A 20,874-nucleotide genomic window follows, 5' to 3' on the forward strand; every position below is an offset into this window, starting at 1 on the left:
TCCTCCATTGTTGGTGGGATTGCAAACTGGTACAACCACTCTGGAAATCATTCTGGAGGTTCCTCAGAAAATTGGTCATTGCACTACCTGAGGACCCAGCAATACTACTCCTAGGCATAGACCCAAAAGATACTCCAACATACATGCTCCACTATGTTCATAGCAGCCTTATTTATAATAACCAGAAGCTGGAAATGATCCAAATGCCCATCAACAAAAGAATGGATTCAGAAAATGTGGTAAATCTACACAATGGTGTGCTATTCAGCTATTAAAATCAATGACTTCATGAAATTCATAGACAAATGGACGGAACTAGAAAATATCATCCTGACTGAGGTAACCCAATAACAAACAAACAAAAGTCACATGGCATGTACTCACTGATAAGTGGATATTAGTCCAAAAGCTTGAATTACCCAAGATACAATCCACAGACCACATGAAGCTCAAGAAGAAAGATGACCGAAGTGTGTATGCTCCAGTCCTTCTTAAAAGGTGGAACAAAAATATTCCTAGGAGGAGCTAATATTTGGAGCAGAGACTGAAGGAATGGCCATTCAGAGCCTGCCCTACCTGGGGGTCCAGCTGATATATATTTATACATACACAGCCACATAACTAGACAATATTGATTTAGCCACGAGGTGCATGCTGACAGGACCCTGATGCAGCTGTCTCCTGAGAGGCTGAGCCAGAGCATGACAAATACAGAGGCGAATGCTAGCAGCAAACCACTGAGCTGAGAACGGGGTCCCTATTCGAAGAATTAGAGAAAGGATTGAAGGAGCTAAAGAGTCTTGCAACTCCATAAGAACAACAATACCAACCAACCAGAGCTCCCAGGGACTAAACCACTTCCCAAAGACTGTACATGGACAGACACATGGCTCCAGCTGCTTATGTAGCAGAGGATGGCCTTGTGCACCAATGGGAGGAGAGGGCCTTGGTCCTGACAAGGCTGGACCACCCAGTGTAGGGGAATGTCAGAGTGGGGAGGCAGGAAGGGAGGGAGGTTGGGGAGGGGGAACACCCTTATAGAAGAAGGGGAGGGAATGTGAGTAAGGGCTTATGGACTGGAAACCAGGAAAGGGAATAACATTTTAAATATAAATTAAAATTTCCAATTAAAAAAAAGAAAAGAAAAAATTTTACACTTTCAAAAGTTTAAAGAGTTTTTAAGGATTCAAGGATTCATAGAAGTTTCTTCATAGCCAAATATAGATATTTAAAAGTAGCTTAAGATTCTACTTTCTTGTCTATTGTAATTGAGATGCTGGCCTGTTTTCTGCAAGGCCGTTTCAGAATATCACCAGCTATTACTACAGTAAATAAGGCTGACAAAAGCCAAAACTCTCCACCTCTTACTTGATAAGTGGACATCAAAATATGGGGTTGCCAGGCCCTTCCTCCATTGCACTTGTACTTAATAAGGAGTCTGATCCTGCCTTGCCTCTCATTGTTCTCTAGTGTAACACACCATGCAGTATGGGCTCATCCCAGAACCCCCCACTGCAAAGTTGTATGCTGCTTGGAGCTGCCCACATACTAGTCATAACAGAAAACAAAAAGCCATCTCTCCTAGTTCTCACATATCACATATCATCAGACACGACTACTCAATAAATGGCTAACATTTGACAGGAGGCCAGTGAGCTGGCTTTCCTGTGCAAACACTGAGAAAGCTATCCATGGTCACTTAATACCAGCCAAATGATCAAGAAAAAGAACCACAAGTCCTTACTGAGACGCTTCATGTCTGTGTGATTATGTGCATGGTGTAGGGAAGTGGAGGATAATCATAGTTGGCATCATTCCGCACAATTATTAAGAATCAAGTGTCCTTTGCTAGGTTTGGCAAAGGGGAGGGAATGGGTTAAAAGCTTCTTTTCCTACTCTCTTGTTTTCCTTAGTGGAAACAGTGGTGGAGGCAGGCGCTGCCTTGTCTGGCTGCCTTTTGTTTTAAGGATATTGATTGTTAACACAATGACTGGGCAGGACATGGAAGGCATCATCATTAGCTGCGGCCACCTCATCACTTGTAACAGAGCTCAGAGAGGCACTAATGGATACACAAGGTCGACAGGAACACTGTCGGCCAGTGCACAATGTACGAGGGTGGCAGAGTTTTGGCCAGGCCTTTCTATCTCTCCATGGCAAACAAAACACATTAGTATTGATGATTAGGGTCCACAAAATGTACGGTGGACCAGGAACTGTATCACACAACCTTGCACACCATGCTGTGGTCAGTAGATTACTTAGAAGCAGCCATGTCTATACATAGATGATGTGGGAAAGAAGATAGATGGCTGCCTGCAATGTTTTATAGAGTTTCTTTGCAGTCCAGGGGAGCAGTGCTGACTAATGTTTATGAGTAAGTGGTCATGGTCACTGCCAACACTTAGTGACTGTCCACATCATGATAGTGATGTTTTAATGCTTTCCACATGCTATTTAATTTAATCCTTATGATTACTGAGAATTTTCTTTTTTAATAATATTTTATTTACTCTTTGAAAATGTTATACAGTGTTTCTTTGATCATATTCATCTACCAGTCCCTCTCTCCAATGCCTCCTAGAGTCCTCCTTCCTATCACCCTCAAATCTTGATGCCCTATTAATCCTCTTCCTCAGTATACTTAGACTTTCCTATCGGTGGGGAACCATGTACTGAGTGAGGCATGGGCAACCTACCAGAAGCTACAACCGCAAAGGAAAATGACTCTCTCTCCCTTAGCTCCATCAACTGCAGAAGATCCCTACCAAAGCAGTGGACTTGTAAGGCCCTCCCACATTAATATGGGAAATTTGACTGGCTTGACCTCGTGCTAGAAACTACAGGTTCTGTGAGTTGATGTGAGTCACGACCATGTCAGGTCCAGAATTCTGCATTTTACGACTCCCTTCCTCATCTGTCAGCTCTTACATTTTCTCTGCCCACTCTTCCTTAATGTCCTCTGAACCTAGCTGTGTAAGAACTCATATAATTATTTCTCATTCGTGATTCAAAAAGAAGGAATCTGCAGCTTGGTGGGACTGAAGTACTTCCCTAACTTCTTGCTACTTTTCGGCACTAAAGATCAGGTAAAAATCCCATTGATTGGTCAGTTCATCCCCATATGCATGAAGCATTTACAATTTGGCACCAAAACTTTCGGGTCCCAAGATTCCAAAATCTCAAGTCAAATAGATAATTGTAGTTTCATTTCTGTTGCTCTGATTAAAATACTCTGGCAAAAAGCAACTTAAGAGATAAAGGAATTTATTTCAACTTACTATTTTATGTAACAACAATTCATTATTATCAGAGAAGTCAAGGCAGGAACTTAAGTATCTAGCCATATGACATCCACAATCAAAAACAGAGAGGAATTAGTGCATGCCTATTCCTTTGTTTTCTCGCTTGTGCTCAGCTTAATTTGACTTTTCACTTTTGTACAGTTCAGACCTTCTGTTTAGGGAGTTGTGTTGGCCCACAGTGGGCTAGGTTTTTCCATATTTATTAACTTAAGGTAACCTCCTACAGTCACACCCGTAAGCCATCTCATTGCAGACAGTCCCTGACTGAGACTCTCTTCCCAGGTAATTTTCAATTGTTTCAAGTTGATGATTAACGTTACTCATCATAGTTGTTAACTCTGTGACTCCAACAGAAACCACTCAAAACCTTGCACCAGGAATCAGAAAGTAGGAATTCAGCAACACGATCATTTTAAATCCTGACTACTCAAAAAACAATGGGTGAGAAGACCAGAAGTATCCTCATCGCATGAGAATGTGTTAGAGGAAGAACCCTGCCCCCTGGGAGAGGGGCAAGGTCAGATATCATGAATGGATCAGTAATTGAACATGATCTTCATGAGTTTTGTATATTCAACTGTGAGAAGTGTTGTGCTAAAATTCTGTCCAGAGCTATGCTATCAAATATAATGCAAGTTTCTATAAGAGGTGCCAAGTAAAAGGAATGAGTTCTTATCCTTAGGAAACTTCCACTCAAAGATCTAAGTGTGGGTACTACAGAACATAGTGTAAGAAGGTCCACACATCTTACTCTCAGATGAACCATGAGTTCTGAGGCTCTGCTTGGGGTCCTGACCCTGCCATCTGCTGCTTGGATAATCTGGTACAAAGTGGAAAATCCTACGTCCTCTGGAGGCTCTTTATTAGATGACTAAATTTACCCATCTGAGGTAATCATTTCTGGCTCTCCTATGGAATCCACTGAAGGTTTTTATGAGAAAAGGCAGTTGATTACATCTGTAACCATAGAATTGTGTTTTCCTTAGACTGTGGTCAAGTTCTGCTATTTCTACCATTTCAAATACACCTTGTGTAGTCTTGCATATATCCAGGATTTACATCCTCTGATCTTCTAAATGATGCTGATCATATGCCAGTGTCATCCCTGACTGTACCTCCACTCTCAATGCCCAGTACCAATGAGTTTCCATCAAATTCCTCTTCCTGAGAACCTGTGAGCAGGGCCAATCACCTGTCAGCTTCAAGGAGCTTCACAAAGAAATGCCAAAATCTTCTTAAGGAGGCAAATGACCCAAGAGGCCCACATCTTGATCTTCTCCCTGAACTGTCTTTCTTTATTGGGGACTTTAAAAGAAGGAGAAATCTGACCCCATTACAAAAAAAAGTTCATTTAAAGATCAGAATTTAGGACTACCAATAACTTTTTAAATAAAGAAAAATAATAATTTTAAAGCAACCTACCTTCTAATACACGTTTTAACTGATAAATTTTCCTTAGGACTGAATCCTAAAATGCTCCAAAGACTTCTAAATCACAGTTTGCCTTTCTCGGGGCACTAATTCTGGCACATATTAGTGCCTTCCATATTATTCACAGCAAATGAAATATTTCCCAGCAGTTAACAGGACACAAGGGAGTTAAGATGGGAGCTGTCATAGGGCTTCAAAAGGCTTAAAGGGTGATCCCAATCTCCAGCCAGGAAAAGTCCCTGTATAGCAGGGGTAAGGTGGACATGAAGTCCCATCATGACATGAGAAGCTACTGGCAATCTGACAGCTTCTAGGAGAGGGAGTGATATTTCCTTTAATGATGTGACCCCTGGTATGGTAACACACACCACACAGGATAGCAAGGGACACTCCCAAGACTAGTTAGGCAACTCGAACTAAACTCTATGAGAAAAGAATCAAAAATAAAGGAAGGAAAGAAGCATTTCAACCTTGGGTGGGGAACACTGGGAGAATAGAAAGGATGGTCAGTGTTGTCCTCTTACATTTCTCCCCATCACAGTGGCTTTATAATCATGATCTCATCCAGACTCAAAGTCTATACTTCCTAATGCCATCATATTGAGGTCAGGGATTCAACATACACATTTGGGTGCGGCATAAACATAAATTCTATTATATCTCTTCATGCCTTCTGGGTAGTATTGATTGTTTCTGATTAATTTTTATATAAATGACAAAACAGAACAAATATAATTATGAATCATATTCATTCTCTTCTACACAGTTGTGATTCTAAAGTCAGAGCAAGATACTTCTCCCGTCCAAACTTTGCTTCATTTCTTTAGTTGTTAGTGAGAATATTTTTTCCAAAATATTACAAATAGCTGTAATAATCCACAACACCCCATACTCTGCTAGAAAGAGCACTGAGTACATCTCAGAAGGTCTGAACTCAGTTTTGAGTCTGGCTTTTAACTAGGAGTGAAGTCTTGAGAAGGAAGTGTCAATCACTAGAAGCTCACACTCCTCATCTATAAAACAGACAAACAAAAAGCAACCAAACAGAACAGGAATAATTGCACTTTGTCTGCCTCCTAAAATGGGTCATTTTAATGCTAAAATGACACAACAGCATAATGTTTTGAAAAGCAAATTGCTATACATATGTGAGAGATCATGTTTATCAAAGGACATTTACGTTTATTACTTCATTTTTATCCTTAGAGCAATCTGCCACCAGTACCTTTCCTCTTCTGCAAAATGCATAAAAATTAAAAAAAAAATAACAGGCAAAGAAAAATGCTGCAAAAATCTTGCAAACTCTTGTCAAAATTCACGCTCCTTTTTCTCCTAACAAAACAATAGCTTCAGACCTGGTGACATTCCTGCCACTCTGAGATATTGGGTTACAGGTGCTTTTTCTGCCCATGTCCCAATGACAAAATACCTTTGCAGTTAGGCGAAGACCAGCAGCACTGTACCATGAAACTCATGGAAATTCTAATCTGATCATCTTATGTAATGATTTTATGTTCTCTTTAGAGATGTTTGACTGTAAATCTTAATATTATATAGAATTCTCTTTCTATTGTTCCCATTTCAAAGTCCTGTGACAACGAAAGCAACACAAATGAAAAGGACGTGTGATTCTACTATATTTATCTTATAGTCCAATGTCAAAGGACTAGTGTACACATTGATGGTAAAATATAAAAAGCACATACACACACACACAACGACAATTAAATAATAGATGTCCGGAGTGTGAGTGAAAAAAAGTAGAAAGGGACATGGGAGGTGTCAAAGAAAAGAACAGGGATCAAAGAAAAGAACAGGAATTGGGAAAATAATGGTACAAACCCCCAAATAACAAAAGTACAATAAAATAAAAAAATGCTAAAGAGATGACTCAGAGGTTACGAGTGCTTGTCACCTTTGCAGAGCACCTGACTGTCCCCACCCCACATGTCCAGAGGCTTACAATTTACCACTTCCTCTTTCTTCAGGGAATCAGACACCTGCATCCTCAGATGTCGCCTCTTCTCCCAAATGCCCAAAAATTAAAAATAAAATAAATCTAAGAATAAATAAGATAAATGACAGCATCTTACATTTTGGAAGCAAGAAGGACTATTTCTTCTCTACACAAAGTCCAAACTTTCACAGAAGTGCTAGTCACTGAGTTAGGAGTTATGGCTCAAGTGCTTGCTCAATCCGGATCAATCAACACAGAATTCTGAGTGCTCTACAATGAGCTGAGGTTCTACAGTCATCAGCCATTCAAACCTCTCACTCCACCAACCCGCCTGCATCCTCTCATCCTATATCCCTTGGCCGGCCCAATGCTTTGGGGCCCACAGTACATCCTTGGTCGCCATTTATGATACCACGTGGTAATGCTGTTGATTTATTCCTTTTCTGACTTTGACCATGCAACTTTTCTTCTCTCTCACCTTACAGGAACATGATATTGTGAGTGGGCCATAGAAGAAACCAATACTTGGGTCAGGAGATGGGGCTGACTGTCTTAGTTCCTACAAATGTATTGGAGACTCTATCCAGGGTAACTTTTACATCCTATTTTTCTGTATTAAAGGCTGTGCCACCCTGGAGTTCATACACAAGGAAGGCTGGCTGACTCCCAACTGCCTTGTAACAATTTAAATGTTGTGACAGAGAGAAACATCTTGCTATTTCCAACCCTAGTAATTTCGTTCAAGCATGATCTCAGCCACTTTAAGTTTTGATATTTCTAGCCATCTCTTAGGTGGTATTTTCTCTTAATGCCACCAATCATTTGAAAAATTATGCTGCAAAACTAATCTGTGTGGGAAATGATACACATTGGTTTTCTTACCGACAGACAGGCAAGGACTATGACTTCTGCTGCTTTATGTCATGTTTTTCATAGTGTAATACAAGTGGAAACATCCCCTTCTCAAGGTCAAGGAAGAAATGAGTCTCTGCTTATACAAGCATTCTGGTTTCTTAAGCAGGGGAAACCTGAAGAATTAGCTTTATGACTTGATGTCTTAAGACTTATGATGCACCCAATAATTGTTCAAGTTAAAAAACAGCTAAGCTAAAAATGTATGCGAAATCTACGACATTAATCAGTACTTAAGTGTAATTGTTCAAATGATGCAAAAAGATTAAGTAACGTACAAAAGCTGAGGATGAGGAATAATATTGGGGTATCTATATAACAAAACACACACACACACACACACACACACACACACACACACACACACACACACACCTTTTCTTATCCGAAGAGGTCTCAGTAAAAAGCTGCATCCCCATCTTCTAAAAAGGAAGTTAGAAACCACTAATTTAAATTTTTCATTTGCTTCTTCAGAACAATTTGCCACCCACAAAAGGGTAACTTTGTAAGTCCTCATTATCTCATGAATTTGGAGATTTATCCCTTAAATAAACTCATCTCATTTCCATATAATTATAGCCACTGAGAAGGGCCTTTAAGAAAAAGGCAGGAGGCAAAAGCACAGATTATAAGGCTATGTTGAAAAATCTGTATTAACTGTTACAATACCCAAATTTGGCTTTGTAAACTGAAAACTTCAAATGAATTCAGAGGAAACCAGCTTTAGGGAAAAAGTGTTTGAAGGTCCCTTAGGTTTAGGTCCCTTTAAAGGACCCTTCCTGCATGTGTCAGTCACAGTCCCCATTCCTATTGTTGCCTGGTATGCCATTGTGATCCATTTGTAATAAAACTTGACAGTATAAATTTAACATCCAAAGAGAGGAACTTGGATGCATGACTTCGTAAATTATTCTCTGTCCTTACTGGTTCAGGGACTATAGAAATTTCTATGGAGGAAACAGAAATCTCCTTTCTCATAATGGATGGTTTATTGCAAATGAAGAGTTGGGGGCACAGAAAGAGGGGGATGTTTCTTTGTGCTGCCTGCTGCTTTCTTCTCATCTCTTCCTCACTGCACAACTGCCTTTCTGACACAGTCTCAGAGATGAGAAATCATAGTTAAACCATTGCCCAAGATGCAAACACTGAAGTGAGCTCTTCTTAAATAGCCTAGGGAAAACAGCCCTTCCAGATACATAGAACATATATATCTATTAACAAGGAAGAGAAAAGAATCTTCTCTTTAGACATTTGCTGTTTGTTGTATTAAAACTTACTTGTGATGGATGCATTTTTGCATATAACTGGCACACCATAAAGTTTCCTTTTTCTTTTTTCCTATCCTTAGTCATATAAAGGACACAGCCAAACCGCAATTAACATCAAGCTGAACTTTAACAGCTCAGTCATACTTTCTAAAACTTGCTTGCCCTTTTCTCTGGGTTTAATTATTATACTATTAATAGTAACATTTGCAGTCAGTGCTAACATTTGTCTCTCGGTTCTGCCTATTTTTTTCCAGGTAGATCATTTTCTTTTTTAGGAGTATTATCAAGGAGTAGGCCTCAACCACTTTTAGACGGCCTTTTTGTCATATATGGAAGGCTCAGGTCTAGAAGCACTGATGTGAGGCCATACAGAATTCCTGAGCACAACCAAGCTCCTCATGTCCCTCCTGGCATCTCCAGACAACACATCACACCTTTGTGGCCAACGGAGGACATTCATGTGGTTGCTATGCCCACTGTCAATGAAGACCCTTCAACATGAAAAGAAAGAGGAGATGGGAAGGGGAAAGATGCAGACTTATGGTGCCCAGAGCTAGAGACAGTGACTTATAGTACAACCTTTGGCTGGGCAGTGGGTGGCCACAGCAATGCATTCAAGCAAGAAATCTGTCCTTCATACCAGACACTCTTCAGCCCCACTGGGACCTGGCACCTAGCCTATTGTACTGACAACCACCCATAACCTCTATTTCTGGGTCTGAAGAGAAGTCTCCTAGGTGCCTGGCTTTCAGTAGTGAATAAATTATTAATGGCTATTAATCCATGGCACATATAATTTTTAACTTTGTATAATCTTTATGGGGGCACGAAGGTTAATTTCATCATCTTTGCCATTTTCCCTTTACTTCTACAGCATATCCCACTGACTGCACTGCTGACTGGGATTTTCCCTTTCCTTTCTCCTTTGTGTTTTGCACATTTAACGACAATAATGAATGTAAAATTGGTAGAGTGACAGGTGCGCCCACAGTTTGAATGACAAACTCAAATCACTAAATAGCAACTGCAGACAAACAATTACTGAAAATCCCACATTAAAATCTCAATAGAGAGACATGCCTGGGAAACCAGAGGAGACTACTCTCTGCCCACATTTCTAACTCTAGAGGAAAATGCCTAGCGCCATCTGGGCCCCCTGTGCGCAGGGACACAGGACAAGGAGGGGCAGGCCCTTGAGGTTTCTGCCCTCACTGAGAGCTGAAACAGAGCCAAAAAGAGCAACTTCAGGCCCGAGACCAGAAGTAAGACCAACTTTTCTACTCCAAGTGACCTGCCTGGTGGACTCAGGACACATGTAAACAGGAACGGCTGAAATACAGTGAACAAAAAAGACTACACGACTAAAAGCAGAACACTCTGTTCCCATAACTGGCTGAAAGAAAACAGGAAAACAGGTCTACAGCACTCCTGACACACAGGCCTATAAGATGGTCAAGCCACTATCAGAAATAGCAGAACACGGTAACACCAGAGACAACCTGATGGTGAGAGGCAAGCACAGGAACCCAAGGAACAGAAAGCAAGACTATATGGCATCACAGAGCCCAATTCTCCCACCAAAGCAAACACTGAATATCCAAACACACCAGAAAACCAAGATCTAGATTTAAAATCACATTTGATCATGATGATGGAGGACTTGAAGAAAGACATAAAGAACTCCCTTACAGAAATGCAGGAAAATACAAGTAAACAAGTAAAAGCCCTTAGAGAGGAAACACAAAAATCCCTGAAAGAATTACAGGAAAACACAAACAGGTGAAGGAATTGAAAATGGAAATAGAAACAATAAAGAAAGCACAAAGGGAGAGAAACAAACAAACAAACAAACAAACAAACAAAAAACACAAAGGGAGACAACCCTGGATATAGAAAACCAAAGGAAGAGACAAAGAGCTATAAATACAAGCATTACCAACAGAATACAAGAGATAGAAGATAGAATTTCAGAAGCAGAAGATTCCATAGAAATCATTGACACAACTGTCAAAGATAATGTAAAACGGAAAAAGTTACAGGCCCAAAATGTACAGAAAAACCAGGATACAATGAGAAGATCAAACCTAAGGAAAGTAAGTATAGAAGAGAGTGAAGACTCCCAACTCAAAGGACCAGTAAATATCTTCAACAGAATCATAGAAGAAAACTTCCCTAACCTAAAGAAAGAGATGCCCATGAACATACAAGAAGCCTACAGAACTCCAAATAGATTGGACCAGAAAAGAAACTCCTCCCATCACATAATAGTCAAAACACCAAACGCACAAAACAAAGAAAGAATATTAAAAGCAGTAAGGGAAAAAGGTCAAGTAACATATAAAGGCAGACCTATCAGAATTACAACAGACTTCTCACCAGAGACTATGAAAACCAGAAGATCTAGGACAGATTTCATACAGACCCTGAGAGAACACAAATGCCTTCCCAGGTTACTGTATCCAGCAAAATTCTCAATTAACATAGATGGAGAAACCAAGATATTCCTTGACAAAACCAAATTTACACAATATCTTTCTACAAATCCAGCACTACAAAGGATAATAAATGGTAAAGCCCAACACAAGAAGGCAAGTTACACCCTAGAAAAAGCAAGAAAGTAATTGTGTTGCAACAAAACAAAGAGAAGACAAGCACACAAACATAATCTTACCTCCAAATATGAAGATAACAGGAAGCAACAATCACTATTCCTTAATATCTCTCAAATTCATGGACTCAATTACCCAATAAAAAGACAAAGATTAACAAACTGGATATGTAATGAGCAAAATACGTAATTTTGCTGCCTACAGGAAACAAACCTCAGAGTCAAAGACAGACACTACCTCAGAGTAAAAGGCTGGAAAACAACTTTCCAAGCAAATGGTCTGAAGAAGCAAGCTGGAGTACCCATTATAATATCAAATAAAATCGATTTTCAACCAAAAGTCATCAAAAAAGATAACGAAGGACACTTCATAGTCATCAAAGGAAAAATCTACCAAGATGAACTCTCAATCCTAAATATCTATTCTCCAAATACAAGGGCACCTATGTACATAAAAGAAACCTTACTAAAGCTCAAAGCACACATTCCATCCCACACAATTAGAGTAGGAGATTTCAACACCCCACTCTCATCAATGGACAGATCATGTAAAAGAAATGAAACAGAGACATAGACAGAATAAGAGAAGTTATGAACCAAATGGACTTAAATGATATTATAGAACATTCTATCTTAAAACAAAAGGATATACCTTCTTCTTACCAACTCAGGGCACTTGTCTGCAATTGACCATATACTGGATCACAAAACAGGCTTCAACAGATACAGAAAGATAGAAATAATTCCATGAGTCCTATCAGACCACCATGGGCTAAAGCTGGTCTTCAACAACAACAAGGAAAGAACGCCCACATATACATGGAAGTTGAACAATGCTTTACTCAATGATAACCTGGTCAAGGAAGAAATAAAGAAAGAAATTAAAGACTTCTTAGAATTTAATGAAAATGAAGGTACAACATACCCAAACTTATGGGACACAATGAAAGCTGTGCTAAGAGGAAAACTCATATCTCTGAATGCCTGCAGAAAGAAACAGGAAAGAGCATATATCAGCAGCTTGACAGCACACCTAAAAGCTCTAGAACAAAAAGAAGCAAATACACCCAGGAGGAGTAGAAGGCAGGAAATAATCAAACTCAGAGCTGAAATCAACCAAGTAGAAACAAAAAGGACCATAGAAAGAATCAACAGAACCCAAAGTTGGTTCTTTGAGAAAATCAACAAGATAAATAAACCCTTAGCCAGACTAACGAGAGGACACAGAGAGTGTGTCCAAATTAACAAAATCAGAAATGAAAAGGGAGACATAACTACAGAATCAGAGGAAATTCAAAAAAATCATCAGATCCTACTACAAAAGTCTATATTCAACAAAACTTGAAAATCTGCAGGAAATGGACAATTTCCTAGACAGATACCAGGTATCGAAGTTAAATCAGGTACAGATAAACCATTTAAACAACCCCATAACTCCTAACGAAATAGAAGCAGTCAGTATAAGTCTCCCAACCCAAAAGAGCCCAGGTCCAGATGGGTTCAGTGCAGAATTCTATCAGACCTTCATAGAAGACCTCATACCAATACTATCCAAACTATTCCACAAAATTGAAACAGAGTGCTACCGAATTCCTTCTATGAAGCCATAATTACTCTTATACATAAACCACACAGAGACCCAACAAAGAAAGAGAACTCCAGACCAATTTCCCTTATGAATATCTATGCAAAAATACTCAATATAATTCTTGAAGACCTAATCCAAGAACACCTCAAAACAATCATCCATCATGATCGAGTAGGCTTCATCCCAGGTATGCAGGGATGGTTTAATATACGGAAAACCATCAACATAATCCACTATATAAACAAACTGAAAGGTAAAAACCACATGATCATTTCATTATATGCTGAGAAAGCATTTGATGAAATTCAACACCCCTTCATGATAAAAGTCCTGGAAAGAACAGGAATTCAACATACCTAAACATAGTAAAAGCCATATACAGCGAACCAGTAGCTAACATTAAACTAAATGGAGAGAAACTTGAAGCAATTCCACTAAAATCAGACAAGACTGCCTACTCTCTCCCTATTTATTCAATATAGTTCTTGAAGACCAAGCCATAGCAATCAGACAACAAAAGGCGAGCAAAGCATACAGATTGGAAAGGAACAAGTCAAAATATCACTATTTGCAGATGATATGATAGTATATTTAAGTGATCCCCAAAGTACCACCAGAGAACTACTAAACCTGATAAACACCTTCAGCAAAGTGGCTGGGTATAAAATTAACTCAAACAAATAAGTAGCCTTCCTCTACACAAAAGAGAAACAAGCTGAGAAAGAAATTAAGGAAACAACACCCTTCATAATAATACCAAATAATATAAAATACCTCTGTGTGACTTTAACCAACCAAGTGAAAGATCTCTATGATAAGAACTTCAAGCCTCTGAAGAAAGAAATTGAAGAAGGTCTCAGAAGATGGAAAGATTTCCCATGCTCATGGATTGGCAGGATTAATATAGTAAAAATGGCCATTTTACCAAAAATGATTTACAGATTCAATGCAATCCTCATCAAAATTCCAATCCAATTCTCCATAGAGTTAGACAAAACAATTTAAAAATTCATCTGGAATAACCAGAAACCCAGGATAGCTAAAACTATCCTCAACAATAAAAGGACTTCTAGGGGAATCACTATCCCTGAAGCAGTATTACAGCACAATAGTGATAAAAAACTGTATAGTATTGGTACAGAGACACGCAAATAGACCAGTGGAATAGAATTGAAGACCCAGAAATGAACCCACACATCTATGGTCACTTGATTTTTGATGAAGGAGCCAAAACTATCCAATGGAAAAAAGATAGCATTTTCAGCAAATGGTGCTGGTTCAACTGGAGGTCAGCATGTAGAAGAATGCAGATCGATCCATGCTTATCACCCTGTACAAAGCTTAAGTCCAAGTGGATCAAGGACCTCCACATCAAACCAGATACACTCAAATTAATAAAAAAAAAGTGAGAAAGCATCTCGAACACATGGGCACTGGAGAAAATTTCTTGAACAAAACACCAATGGCTTATGCTCTAAGATCAAGAATCGACAAATGGGATCTCATAAAGCTACAAAGCTTCTGTAAGGCAAAGGACACTGTGGTTTGGACAAAACGGCAACCAACAGATTGGGAAAAGATCTTTACCAATCCTACAACTGATAGAGGGCTTATATCCAAAATGTAAAAAGAACTCATCAAGTTATACTGCTGGGAGACGAATAACCCTATTAAAAATGGGGTTCAGATCTAAACAAAGAATTCACAGCTGAGGAATACAGAATGGCCATGAAGCATCTAAAGAAATGTTCAACATCCTTAGTCATCAGGGAAATGCAAATCAAAATAACCCTGAGATTCCACCTCACACAAGTGAGAATGGCTAAGAGCAAAAACTCCGGTGACAGCAGATGCTGGCGAGGATGCGGAGAAAGAGGAACACTCCTCCATTGTTGGTGGGATTGCAGACTGGTACAACCACTCTGGAAATCAGTCTGCAGGTTCCTCAGAAAATTGGACATTGTACTACCTGAGGACCCAGCTATACCTCTCTTGGGCATATACCCAAAAGATGCCCAAACATATAACAAAGACACATGCTCCACTATGTTCATAGCAGCCTTATTTATAATTGCCAGAAGCTGGAAATATCCCAGATGCCCTTCAACAGAGGAATGGATACAGAAAATGTGGTACATCTACACAATGGAATATTACTCAGGTATCAAAAACAATGATTTTATGAAATTCATAGGCAAATGGAATGAACTAGAAAATATCATCCTGAGTGAGGTAATCCAATCTCAGAATAACACACATGGTATGCACTCATTGGTAAGTGGATATTAGCCCAAATGCTAGATGCACAGAATACTCGAAACTCAAGACGGATGATCAAAATGTGAATGCTTCACTCCTTCTTTAAAAGGGGAACAAGAATACCCTTGGCAGGGAAGAGAGAGGCAAAGATTAAAACAGAGACTGAAGGAACACCCATTCAGAGCCTGCCCCACATGTGGCCCATACATATACAGCCATCCAATTAGACAAGATGGATGAAGCAAAGAAGTGCAGACCGACAGGAGCCGGATGTAGATCTCTCCTGAGAGACACAGCCAGAATACAGCAAATACAGAGGCGAATGCCAGCAGCAAACCACTGAACTGAGAACGGGACCCCCGTTGAAGGAATTAGAGAAAGAACTGGAAGAGCTTGAAGGGGCTCGAGACCCCATATGTACAACAATGCCAAGCAACCAGAGCTTCCAGGGACTAAGCCACTACCTAAAGACTATACGTGGACTGACCCTGGACTCTGACCTCATAAGTAGCAATGAATAGCCTAGTAAGAGCACCAGTGGAAGGGGAAGCCCTGGGTCCTGCTAAGACTGAACCCCCAGTGAACTAGATTGTTGGGGGGAGGGCGGCAATGGGGGGAGGATGGGGAGGAGAATACCCATATAGAAGGGGAGGGGGAGAGGCTAGGGGGATGTTGGCCTCAAAACCAGGAAAGGGAATAACATTTAAATGTAAATAAGAAATACCAAATTTAATAAAGATGGAAAAAAATCTCAATAGGATATGAAAGTACGGCTCTAGTTCTTTTTTTTTTTTTTGGAGCTGGGGACCGAACCCAGGGCCTTGCGCTTCCTAGGCAAGCGTTCTACCACTGAGCTAAATCCCCAACAGGGCTCTAGTTCTTAAGAGTCTTTAGTACCATAGGTATGGCAGAATAGATTCAGAGGGGCCTGTGTTAAGAACTGGAAATCTCATACATACAGCTTACCCATTTACATACACACTCAAGTCATGCCAGCTGACCTTGCACAAGTCCAGCTACTTAGTGCCCCAAGGGAAGGAAGCTTAAAGCAGGCAGTTTCAGCCAGCCTTGTCAGGAAAGACTCTGCATTTGAATGGGGTAACACCTTGCAAATCAGGTTATGTGTGTGAGAAGGGACCTATTCACTTGTCTCCCAATTCACTTCTCCACATAGCTTCACCATACTCTTAGTTGTCCTACTGGGACCCTGCTTATCCCATTGCCACTAGTGATCATAAAAGCCCAAGAATGAAGATCTGTTGTCCTTTTGCCCCTATTGGTCTTGGCTTGATAAATCATTAACAGCTCAAAAATGATGAAAATAATAAAGCGTCAATAAATTTGCAATTGAAGCATTGCTTTTGTTTTTGTTTGTTTCTTTTTTTTTCCTTTAGAACAGTGTTTCTCTGCATAGCCCTAGCTGTCCTGAAACTCACTCTGTAGACTAGGCTGGCCTTCAACTCAGAGATCTACCTGCCTCTGACTCCAGAGTGCTGAGATTAAAGGCATGAGCCACCGCCATCTGACTCTGAAAGCATTGTTTTTAAGAAGCTATCTGAAATAGAAATATTTTAGATCTATGTACATATGCACACAAACATACACACATGTACATGTGCAGGCACACACACATTAGTCTGCTATGACACTGAAAGATGCCTAGGTTTTTCTCATTTTATTCACATATGTATGTATGTGTATGTTGTTGTTATTATTATTATTATTATTATTATTGCTGCTGTTGTTGTTATTTTTTATTTGCCCTAGCTCTAGAGTGACAGGTGATTTTTCAAGACGCAGTTTGGCTTCTGCTGTTTAGCAAGTTCAGTGAGGGGCTGCATAACATAAATTGTCAAAACCTAACATTTTTGATATACACACTACTTCCTTTTAAGAATGTAAAAAACGTTTGTCACACTGGAATAATGGTGGGGCTGATGGTAAGACAAAGCTATGTTCACATCCTTGAGGGCAACTTGTAGTTGTCAAAAGTGTAGTTTAAGCTGGAGTAAGTGGGACATTCATGCTATTAAAAGCTTACAGGAAACTAATTGCCTGTAGAGCTGTCCCTTACAAAACAACTGGGTTAGCACACAGTTAACAACACGAGCTAGTTCAGTGACAGTGAGCTAGTCAGTCACCATATGCAGCTCAGCACAGCATGGGCAGCCTCTTACCTGGACTTTGAGACCCTTCCTGCTTCTCTGATTGGTTCTACTTCAAAATCCTACCAGGCATTTTTATACAACCCCCAAAGCTAAACTAAAATCATAATAGTCTTATATTTCCCTGAATTTCATTATAGAAGCTGAAATTTAATTATGCTAAAAAGACACATTATCTTCACAAGTTTCTCCATTTTTCAAAAATCACACACATGCTGTTCTATTCATTCTTAATAAATAAGCATGCCCCTTATAACTGCCCACGGGAAAAGTGCTCCTTAAGTCTGGATCCTGCTTGAATTGGGATACGGAATGGGGATCCTTTCTTTTAAATCAATTCTGGTTATTTTAGGAATTCTTTTCTAAAATGACACCAATTATAGGGCAATCAAAGCTGCTGTCAAGACAACTAAAGGCATTAAGGTTTTTGTTTTGAAACTCAGGTTCCTTGAACACTTTCTCAAATGTTCCAAAAGGCTCTAAAAAAGAAACAAGACAAGGCAAAGCAAATATCATACAGAGGAATCCATGCCCAAAAAACTAATAGTGCCCAGCCACACGAATCTAAATTTAACTTGAAGGAAGACTATTAATTTCATACTTAAAGCAAAACCCCAAGTCCCCCATTGTGTCTGCGGCATACAATAGTACCCTCAGCCCCACTCCAGTTGCTCCCACAAACCTTTTGATATCAGATGCCCCGCTCCAGTTGCTCCCACAAACCTTTTAATATCAGATAGATGCTGTTAAACGATGATGACACCGGCTGGGACTTACAGAATGAAAACATAACTCCAGGGAGGAGGAAAGGCTCCTCCTAATTCTTTGGTCTCTTCTCAGAAGTGAATGTCTCTGCCTTTTCTCAGATGAAAGCTTGCAGCCAGCGTTGCACTGCGAAGGTACAACTCAGCTCCTAGGCTGCTCACAGTGCTCAGCTCAGAGCCCACATCTAAGCCTCTACAAGCTTTTTGCAAAGGCAGGTAGCTCAGCTGAAAGCCTCAGGGAACGCTCCTCCGCAGCCCCAAACTAAACCGCACGCACACATACTTATCAGCCTCATGAACTCGGAAGGTTTAAAGGAATAAGCATTTGGTGCTATCCTCGTTTAGCCTGAAGTAACACCGGGCGGGGAAGGACTGCTCGCACAATGTTTCCCTGCCTCTTAAATAGGAAAAATCCCAATGCTTGAGAAGACATTCATGTTTACTAAGCTCCCAGGGCATCAGTCCTGTGGGAACTTTGCCTCGCATTCCATTAAGTTAGTCCATGACTTCCCACGCTTCACCACATCTCCTTCACCTAGCTAAATAAACCAACTTCGTGCCAAGTCAAAGCAAAGTTTAATCACCCCACCTCTTCTTTTCCAATTTCATCCGTGCACAGTTGATTACCATCCCCAAAGGTAGCACAAAGAGAGCTTTTAACTCCGCACTATCAGGTCTGCCAGTTGCCCGCTGGAGGTTCCTTTGGTGTAATATATTCTAACAGTTTGAAGATTTTTTTTTTATTTTTTTTAAGCGTTTGCTTGCACGATGGAGAGCCGCCGGACAATCTGCCCCCCCTCCCCCAGCCCAAAATTGCGTCATCAGAGTGAACACTCACCAAAATACATTATTTTTCTCATTAATCAACCAGCTGGAACCCCACTGTGGCGTCTTCAGCCTCCGCTCGCACGCAGAGTTGGCACGCCGAGCAGAGCCGTGGCATGCTAAGGTCAGTGTGAATGTTTCCAGCTTGACGCTTGACAAGCAGAGGCGCGGAGCGTGCCTCCTCCGGGGCGGGCTGGGCGAGCAAAGCTGAACAGGCTTCTGCCTACGATTCCCTGCGGCTGGAGCGTGTGCTCTGGCCGCGCGCGCCACTGCCCATCCTTACTGTAACTCGACTCCTCCTTGCTATGTCCTTGCCGCTCTTGTGACATCAGGACTTCCTGGGAGTACTACGAACACAACCCCCCACCGCATTCCAGCCCCTCTCCTAGTAACCACCGGAGGTTATCTGTGGATGGCCTGCCGGCACCTACCAAGGCTCTGGGAAGCTTGTAGGAGCCCAGAGACCTGGCCATGGGCGGAGTGAGATGCATAGAGGCTGGCTTAAAGGAAAGGGTCTCCTGTGCATCAGAAGCCACGTAGAGGAAATTTACCCAAGATGAGGGGTGTGAACCTGGCTCTGGCGAATTCTGCTATGAACGTGTAATTAGACACACTTTTATCTCGCCCCTCCTGAGGGTACTATCACTCTCATCAAAATTAAGCTGGAGAGGATTTTGAGTGGGCGTGCTTTCGGCTCTGAGCCTGAGGGCTGGAAGTCAGGGTACTCTGACTACGGAAGTGTGATACCATCAACAACAACAACAAAAAAATCTGTTTTTTTAATACCTTGTTTTCCGGTTTAGATTGATAGATGGAAACATATGATAAAAGTCCCCTCCTATTGAGGCACACCACAATTACACACCCACCTGCCCTTGCCCCTTAGCAGATAGCGGAAATACATTGGGGCAGAAATGGTATTTGACTGTCTAAAGGGAAAGACATTACAATGGAAACGACCAAAATTAGATCATAATTTAAGACTCATCACCAATATTGAGTACGTACACACTAAATTTGAGATGAACAGCCAAGACAGCCAAGAACCGTAGAACCTAGCAAATTCTCTGTGTCTTCCAAAAGTGTAATGAATTGCAGTGCTTAGTGTACACAGAAAAGAATGTTAGAAAGAAATCCTTCAAAGCAAGTGATTACTGTGTAAATGCTCAGGGTGAAAACCCACTAGCCAGCTCCCTTCCCCAACTGTTGGATCCTGTTTACTCTCTGGGTTATTTGAACCTAAAATTCATTTCTCAAATGAGGAAACAGTACAGTTTTTTTTTAATGCAGCCTCAGGAGGTGGTGTGTGTGTGTGTGTGTGTGTGTGTGTGTGTGTGTGTGTGGTGTGTGTGTGTGTGTGTGTGTGTGGTGTGTGTGGTGTGTGTGGTATGTGATGTGTGTGGTGTGTGTGTATGTAGGTGTGTGTGTGTGTGTGGTGTGTGTGTGTGTGTGTGTGGTGTGTGTGTGTGGTGTATGTGTGTGTGTGGTGTATGTGTGTGTGTGGTGTGTGTGTGGTGTGTGTGTGTGTGGTGTGTGTGTGTGTGGTGTGTGTGTGTGTGGTGTGTGTGTGTGTGGTGTGTGTGTGTGTGGGTGTGTGTGTGTGTGGTGTGTGTGTATGTATGTGTGTGTGGTGTGTGTGTGTGTGGTGTGTGTGTATGTATGTGTGTGTGGTGTGTGTGTGTGGTGTGTGTGTGGTGTGTGTGTGTGTGGTGTGTGTGTGTGTGTGTGGTGTGTGTGTGTGGTGTGTGTGTGTGTGTGTGGTATGTGTGTGGTGTGTGTGTGGTGTGTGTGT

At 40.8% G+C, this 20,874-nt stretch overlaps 1 protein-coding gene across 6 annotated transcripts in view; it reads right to left on the reverse strand.

The window, feature by feature from the left end:
- Zfp385d (zinc finger protein 385D) overlaps positions 1–19,546 on the reverse strand; it is a 380,934-nt gene extending 361,388 nt beyond the window's left edge. Inside the window, 1 exon segment of one of the 6 annotated variants that reach the window (NM_001013992.1) lies at positions 19,096–19,392. In NM_001013992.1, the coding sequence (NP_001014014.1) occupies positions 19,096–19,117 (22 nt within the window). In that variant the 5' untranslated portion in view covers positions 19,118–19,392. 6 annotated transcript variants of the gene reach the window in all.
- Between the last annotated feature and the right edge of the window lie 1,328 nt (positions 19,547–20,874).

This window comes from Rattus norvegicus, chromosome 15 (genome assembly GCF_036323735.1).
Source record: "Rattus norvegicus strain BN/NHsdMcwi chromosome 15, GRCr8, whole genome shotgun sequence".
Classification (NCBI taxonomy): domain Eukaryota; kingdom Metazoa; phylum Chordata; class Mammalia; order Rodentia; family Muridae; genus Rattus; species Rattus norvegicus.